Genomic DNA, 8,441 nt, shown 5'->3' with positions numbered 1-8,441 from the left:
TGGAACTAGCTCTGTAGACCAGGCTGGTCTCCTAGCCTAGTCTAACTGCCAGCAGCTCCTCTACAGGGAAAGCCCCGCCTCAGACTGACAGGCTATTTAGCAGGTCTCAGCCAGCCTCCCACCCTAGCGATGCGATTGGCTGACTTCCACACCAGCGCGAGCCAATTAGCGCCCGGCGCCCGCTGAGGCACCGCGCGCTTTCGCTTTAACATGGCGGCGGCTGTCGCCTCAGGGGCCCCGAGCGCGCTGGGCTGTGCAGGCCGGGAAGATGTGGACTGTCCAGAGAAGGAGGTGACCGGAGGTGACGCGGAGCTGCCCGAGCGCCAGCTGCAGGTCCCGGAGAAGGAGAATGCGGAGCTGGTGGCCGAGGCCGAGGCCGTGGCCGCCGGCTGGATGCTCGACTTCCTCTGCCTCTCTCTGTGCCGAGCCTTCCGCGACGGCCGCTCCGAGGACTTCCGCCGTACTCGGGACAGCGCGGAAGGTGGGTGCGGGCGGCGCACGGCCGGGGGTGGGGGGCACGCGAAACCGGCTCCTGTGAGCTGGGGTCCCCCACCTCTTCCCCATTCCGTGTCCCTGTGGGCCTCGACCGCAGGACCGAATGGGCGAAGATGGAGAACTTGGGTTCCCACTGCCTCCTTCGGCCCCGGCCACCCAGGTGTTCCTTGAGCAGCAGTCTCGTTCCCTCCCGGGAACAATTATGTAAATTTGCAAACCCCCTGGCGATAATAAGCCAGACCTGGCCAGACGACGACGGAGATGATAACGTTACTATGACCAGGTGTATTTATAGTGTAAATGTAATATTTAATTGCAAATTCTCATCAAGCCATACTGACAGACTGCATCCCAGCTATAATAATACTCGTTATTTCTAGAGAAGTGTTGGTTAATCCGAGGTGCTAGTAGGTTAAGAGGGATCCGTGTTTAGGAAAGTTTCCTCACATAGTTGGAGCCGTGGCGTGGGTAGGTAACTTTAAGTAGAAAATGAAGTCCTGAAATGAAGTCACTTCCCTATGCTGTGGTTGAGAATAGGCTACCGTTACTCTGCGCTGACAGGGTAGAGTTGGAAACGTCACCGTGAACTCCTGCTTCGTTCCTACGTGTGCAGTGCATGTTAGCTTTGTGTCGCTGTAACATATATCTGACCTAGTCGGCCCATAGAAAGAAGGGGTACGTCTTGCGCAGTTCTGGACGTTTCTGTGCCTGGAGCTCTGAAGAGTCAGCTCATCATGATGCCCAAGCTGGCAATTTTTCAAACAGGAGGCATAATTTCAACTACCCCTGCTGTTTTAAGTTAAGAGCAGTGTATCTGGGAGAGATCAAACTGATTTCAAAGGTGGCAGCTACAAAGGAGCAAGACTGATGCCAGGATGTACGAGATACAGGAATAAAGGTCCTACAGCCTCCTTAAAAGGACACCTTGGGTGACCTAAAATCTGCATCAAGCTTAAAGGTCTACAGTCTCTAACAGGTGTGTGGACCAAGCCTTGAGAAGAAAGCATTCCAGATCTAAACTATAGCAGATGACTATAGAAAATTTAAGAAGTTGAGGGGATGCCTAGGGAGATAGTACAGCTTGAAAATGCTTTTCTTGCAAGCCGAGGACCTTAGTTTGATCCCCAGAACCCAGGGGAGGGTTTGGGAGAGCTTGGGGGAGTGGGATGGTTGAGATGGAGGAAGGATGGATATGGGAGCAGGGAAAGAGATATCTTAATTAAGGGAGCCATTTTAGGGTTGGCAAGAGGCTTGACCCTAGAGGGGGTCCCAGATGTCCACTGGATGTCCCCTGCTAGGTCCTTGGACAGCAGAGGAGAGGGTGCCTGAACTGGCCTTGTCCCGTAGTCAGACTGATGACTATCTTGAATATCACCATAGAATCTTCATCAGGCCACGGATGGAGATAGAGACAGAGACCCACATCGTAGCACTGGACTGAGCTCCCAAGGTCCAGTTGAAGAGCAGAAGGAGGGAGAACATGAGCAAGGAAGTCAGGACCAGGAGGGGTTGGTCCACCCACTGAGACACTGTGCCTAAGCTACTGGGAGCTCACCAACTCCAGCTGGACTGGGATTGAACGAGCATTTGATCAAACTGGACTCTGAATTTGACTGACAATGGGGGCTGACTGAGAAGCCAATGATAATGGCACTGGGATTTGTCTCTACTGCATGTACTGGCTTTTTGGGACCCTAGTCTATTTGGATGCACAGCTTCCTAGGCCTGGATGGAGGGGAAGGGCCTTGAACTTCCCATAGGGCAGGGTACCTTGCCCTCTCTTAGGACTGGAGGGGGAGAAGGGGAGTGGGGAGGAAGTGGAAATTTTGATTGGTATTATTTATAAAATAATAAAAAAACAAGAAAAAAGAAAGAAAAAGCTTAACATACTTGTATTCACAATGCTGGGAAGACAGCACCAGCCTACTTTGGCAAGCTTCAGACCAATGGAAGGCCTTTTTTAAAAGGGAGAGGGTGAGTGAGGAGAGCTGGCTGAGTAGTTAGGAGCACTAACTGCTCCTCCAAAAAACCTGGGCTTGATTCTCAGCTCTCTCACGGCAGTCTGGAAGTCCATCCAGGGTATTTAATGCTCTCTTCTGACCTCAGCATGCACTGTATGCACGTATTACACAGACAGATGTGCACGAGAAATAAAAATGAAACCTTCTGTTTAAATGTTAAAGAAAGTTTTATAGCACTTGCAGAGTGAGAGCCAAGTTTATCCTCCTGCCTGCGTGTGAGAGATCCAGGAATATGGTTCACTCACCAGTATGCACATTCACTGCCAAGTGCATCCTTGTGAGAATTCAAATATTTGAGAAATAATTTTTTTTTTTGGATTTTCGAGACAGGGTTTCTCTGTAGCATTTTGGTTCCTGTCCTGGAGCTAGCTCTTGTAGACCAGGCTAGCCTCGAACTCACAGAGATCCGCCTGCCTCTGCCTCCCAAGTGCTGGGATTAAAGGCGTGCGCCACCACCGCCGGCGAGAAATAAATTTTTTAAACTTGATTTTTATTAATTGAACAAACTCAGTGGAAACCTTGACATATGTATATTTCCTATAATACAAAGAACTTTATAGTATGAATTTCAAAGTCGTAGTTTGATACACTACTTTTTAAAAGCAATTTTGAGTATTTCACAATTGAGTTACATTGTGTAAGAACACTATATTACAAAACTTTTTTCTGATTTTTAAGAAATTGAATGATTAGAATCTATAGTTCTGCCAGGCGGGGGTGGCACATACCTTTAATCCTAGCACTTGGGAGGCTGAGGCAGGCAGATCTCTGTGAGTTCGAGGCCAGCCTGGTCTACAGAGCTAGTTCCAGAACAGCTCCAAAGCTACACAGTGAAACCCTGTCTTGAAAAACTTTAAAAAAAAAAAAAGACTCTATAGTTCTAAATTTATGATCAGTTTTTGTTGAGTGTTTTATTAGTCAAGCTTCTCTAGACTAACGAGCTATATATATCTATATATAGAATAAGTCTATACATAGAAAAGGGATTTACTAGAATGATTGACAGACTGTGGTCCAGCTAATCCAGCAATGGCTGCCTATGTACAGAGTCCAAGAATCCAGTAAGTATTCAATCCATGAGCTTGATGTCGCAGATGGCCTTCAGTGTATGCTGGAATCCCAAAGAAATAGGCTCTAATGTCAGGAAAAGAATGTTTATCGAGGGTGGGAGGAAACTGGCAAAAAGAGCTTCCCTCTTCCATGTCCTTTATATATATTCTAGAAAAACATATGGCCGAGATTAGGGGTGGATCTTCCCACCTCAGAAGATCTGGATCAAAGATTTGTCTTCTCACCTAATTCCAGATTGGAAGTGGATCATCTCACTTCAGATGGTTCAGTTAAGCAAAAAAGAAAGAAAGAAATCATTCATAGGCGTGTCAATCCATTTTTGGTTTTAGTTAATTCCAAATGTAGTCAAGTTGAGAACCAAGAATAGCCATCCCAAGTGTTTATAATCTAATATTTAACATTGTATTGTTGCTATTAGGGTGTGGTAATATTTTAATAAACTCTTTCTTTTCTTTTTTAGCTATTATTCATGGACTACCCAGTCTTACAACTTACCAGTTGAGAACTGTATATATATGTCAGTTTTTGACAAGAATTGCAGCAGGAAAATCTCTTGGTAAATACAAATATTTATTTTATATTAGAATCTTTTAACTTATGACTTAATAATATATAAGACATGAGAAACTGATGACCTGTATTTCCTTTGGCTGGGGGAGAGGAGGTTTGCCTACCTGCAGTTGGCATACACATAAGCTTATCTAAAGCAAATAAAGATAGTTTTATCTTCGTAGAACTGTGACTCTCAAACTTTAGCCTGCTACATATTATTTAAAGGGCTTCTTAAAACAATGAAGCCGTTCTGCCTCACCATGAGTTTAGCTCCCAGATGATTCAGATGTTACAGGGGGCGGACTACGCTTCCTAGACTCCTGGAGATGTCATTTGAAGTTTCCTTATATAACTTAGTGATAACAGCTACCACACATACACTATTTACTGTCAGCTGTTTAAACTTGATGCCTGTCCTTATACAAGAAAACATAGTTTGGGGTTGTAATCTGTCTCCCTTAGACAGGTTCATCTTAGATTATAATGAGCAATATTAGTTCGTTTTATAATTTACAAAATACTTTCCCATTAATACTTTCTGGTGAGCAGTACTTGCATGAAACTATTTACTTATAAAAATATATAAATTCTCAGAATATTAGTATCATACTGAACCATCCCTGAGCCATGTAGCCTGCTTTATTAGGAGAATGAAATTAGGAGCTTGTCTGATATTATTCCTGGGGAGATTAATAATTTCCTGAAATATGGGACCCATGACAAACCAAAGTAACACTGATACCAGATTCTACCTTGTGAACCAGGGTTTACTGTAGTTACTTACAAGAGCATGGACAACTCAAAGGCAGTCACACCACCAACACCTCAGCCCAGCATGAGTGGCAACTCAGGAAAGCTCTCTGAGTAACTTGTCGTCAGTCCTGCAGTTAGGGAGTCTCCTCTCCTGAGTGGTTCCTGCATAGCTGGGGGGGGGGGGGGGCAAAGACTTGCACATCTGGTAAGTTTCAGGGACTTCCTGGGGCTTTTGAGTTAATTACTTACTGAATCTTTATACACTTCCCTCTAGGGTGGAGTGTTTGAACCAGAAGGAAACTACTACCTGACCAGGTTAGAGTAGATGCAGAAGAGAGGGCTATGTGTAGCTTAGAGCCTGTGGCTGATGTAGACACAATTGAAAAATTGCACACTGTGACTTAACATATTGTAGTTAGTTGGGTGGTTTTATAAATCATGTGGCAGATTATTCTAAACTGCCTAGCTATGCTTTACACATAATAGTTACTCTTTATATCTTAGGTTTTTTTTTTTTTTTCAGGTAATCTTCCCTTCAAGGGATAAAAACAGATTTTGTAGTAACTTGTGGTTGACTTGTTTGACTTGTTCATTTTTACAGAGACGGAGATTGAACTCACGGTCTTGTGCATTTTAGTCAAATGCTATACAGCTGAGCCATGCGTATTCATCCTGATGGCTAAATCTTTAAGTGTACCAGGATTCTGTTTTGAATATATATCTTAGATTAAAAACCACAAAGATCAGCAAACAAGAATCACTGTCTCATAATTGATTCAAAGGAGATAGTAGTTAAAGTTTAGGGTTTTGTTTGTTTGTGTTTTGCAGTGCCATGTACCTAGGGCCTTTGACTAACAGGTGAATATGCCACCATCAAGCTACAGCCCCAAACAACTTCATTTTAATTTATGTATCGCATTTTCAGTGACCTTTCAGTGCGTGCTCTATAATAAATAGAAGAAATATTTCCTGATAGAAATATGGTCTATGTTTGAAATTTAAGATGTTTTAGTAGTTAAATTAAAACAACTAAAAGGAAGTAGAGTCAATTTTAACGTTATCTTGTTTAACCCAGTAATCCAATATTTTTTAAAATATGCCAACAAGTAATGTACAAAATGTTAGTGAGCTATCTTATTTTTTGTAGTAAGCTTATGATGTAGTACTTTATGCTTAAAGGATATCTCTCTGGACTACTTGCATTTTAACTGCTAAGTGCTTCTAAGTAGGTAGTAGCTGCCATAGTGGGTCCTGTCTCCAGCCCCACCAGAGCTGTAAAATAAGACATCTTAAGCAGAAAAAATGTTTATGACAGGTTTTCTCATCTCAAAAGACTCGCTTTTATGGACCCCAGGCTGCCCAGAAACTCCTAGTCCTCCTGTCACAGCTCCTGAACACAGGGACTTACAGGTGTCACCATGCCTGACTATCTCCTAAGATCTAAGATTAAGACTTTGCAGGCCTCCTACACTGCAGCAGAATTCAGCAGATGCCCTGTACAGAGGAAAAGCCAGTCATGTGTTTTCAGTTTCTTTAGTTTCCAGCCTACCAACCCAATGTCAAGGAATCCATAAGAAGCTTTTCTTATTTCCCCTTTCTCTTGTAAAATACTGCCTACTCTACCAGATCTTCAAACCTCATCCAAAGTAAGCCAGGAAAGAAAACAGGGAACAGGTACAAATTAGTAGCTCAGGAGATTCTTCAGGACTGTGGTTTGCCTCATTCTCCTTGCTCCCGTGCCTGCTCCTTGTCCTTTGCACATGATTTACACTTCCCACCTGTGCTCCTAGTTAGAAGGGGTTCATGTGATCCTTGTCACTTTGCCTGTTCTGCTTTGTATTGGGGTCTTTTGTTCTTACACTTGAATTTAAGGGTTTTTTTTCCCAGTTCTATGAAAAACGTAAGTGAAATTCCTATGAACTAATTGAATATGTTGATCACTTTCACAGCGATAGCCATTTTTGCACTATTCTGTCAATCTAGGGGTATGGGATGTCTTTTAATCTTTTAGTGTCTTCAGCTTCTTCAATACCTTAAATTCTTCATTGCACAGATTTTTCACCTCCTGGGTTAGCTTTAATCCTAGGAACTTTATTTTATTATAATCAGGATTTTTTTCCTGGTATCTTTCTCAATGAACTTATTATTGGTATAAAAGGAAAGCTTTTAAATTACCATTTTAATTTTATATTCTGCTAATTCACTAAAAGTGTTTATCAAATCCAAGTGTTTTGTAGAGTTATTAGGGTCTTTTGGATACAGGATCATGCCGTCTGCTGAGATGAACTGGTCTTTGAGACACACAGTAAGTGGGCTCTAAGGGTCCTGGTATCTGCCTCTCTCCTAGGTGTAGTCCTACTTCAGAGAGAGAGGTGCCTGATAAGCTCTCTTTATTTGTAAGAATGTCTTTTGTATCCCTCTGCCTTATAGTCCATCTCTGCTTTCTCAGACGTTCTCTTCATCCTGTCTGTATTTCTTGGTTATTTTCTTATTATCTTTTTTGTTATTTCTTCTTACAGCATTTTGGCTTCGTGTGTGCGGAGTAAGTGCTCTACTGAACTGCCTCCTTAGGTCATATTCTGGAGTTTAAACAATTTCCAGATGCACTTAGTCATCCATATATTTGAGAATTTCTGAATGATTCTGAAGTAGAGCAAACAGCCAGTGGCATTATGAGTGTACGTCTAGGAAGTGCCAGTCGTGCTGGCTGTCCACACCGCGTCCTTCATGGAGAGTGATGCTCCTGCCTCAGCCTCAGAAGTGCTGGGATTGTACACTTGAGTTGCCATGTGTAGTGGTTTTCTCTTTGTGTTTGTATCTTAAGTACGCAACACAACTTGGATTATAAATTGATAATTTTTTTAAAATCTGAACTATTAGAAATGCCAAAAGAGGCCAACAGAAAATTGCAATCCTTGAAACTGCTAATATGGACACACTATTTAGTGTATGAAATCCTTGAAACTGCTAATATGGACACACTATTTAGTGTATGAAATCCTTGAAACTGCTAATATGGACACACTATTTAGTGTATGAAATCCTTGAAACTGCTAATATGGACACACTATTTAGTGTATGAAATCCTTGAAACTGCTAATATGGACATACTATTTAGTGTATGAAATTATACCCCGATTTTAAAATTCTCTTCAATATATTCATAGATTTTTTAGTTGAGTTGAAATGAACCAAAACAACTTGGAAACTAGAGTTTTAGAGGAATATAACTAGTAAATGGTTCCTGCCCCCCAAATTTCAAATATAGTTGTATGATCGAATAAGAGCATTTTACCTTCAAGACACTGAAATGGTAGCCAGGCATGGTATTGCATACATTGTATTCCCAGCACTCTGGAGGCCAAGACAGAAAGAACTGGCGTTTGAGATCAACCTGTGCTACAGAGCAAGACCTTGTCTTAAAAAAATAAATAAAATAAATAAAAGGTTTCTGACTTTTATAATTTCAGTGGTTTTATTTTTCCTTTGTGTGTGTGTGTGTGTATGTATGTATGTATATATGTATATATATATGTATATATGTATATA

The 8,441-nt window shown here is 42.0% G+C and overlaps 1 protein-coding gene across 2 annotated transcripts in view; it reads left to right on the top strand.

The window, feature by feature from the left end:
• Positions 1 to 199: 199 nt before the first annotated feature.
• Positions 200 to 8,441, top strand: part of Terf1 (telomeric repeat binding factor 1) — a 37,480-nt gene continuing 29,238 nt past the window's right edge. For both annotated transcript variants that reach the window (XM_026786762.1, XM_005361871.3), the window contains exons 1-2: positions 200 to 481; positions 4,048 to 4,143. In XM_026786762.1, coding sequence (XP_026642563.1) covers positions 211 to 481; positions 4,048 to 4,143 — 367 coding nt within the window. In that variant the 5' untranslated portion in view covers positions 200 to 210. The remainder of the gene's footprint in view (positions 482 to 4,047; positions 4,144 to 8,441) is intronic.

Source organism: Microtus ochrogaster, linkage group LG5 (assembly GCF_000317375.1).
Source record: "Microtus ochrogaster isolate Prairie Vole_2 linkage group LG5, MicOch1.0, whole genome shotgun sequence".
In the NCBI taxonomy this organism is placed as follows: domain Eukaryota; kingdom Metazoa; phylum Chordata; class Mammalia; order Rodentia; family Cricetidae; genus Microtus; species Microtus ochrogaster.
The sequence above is the reverse complement of the archived record's forward strand: the minus strand, read 5'-3'. Positions and strand labels throughout refer to the sequence as shown.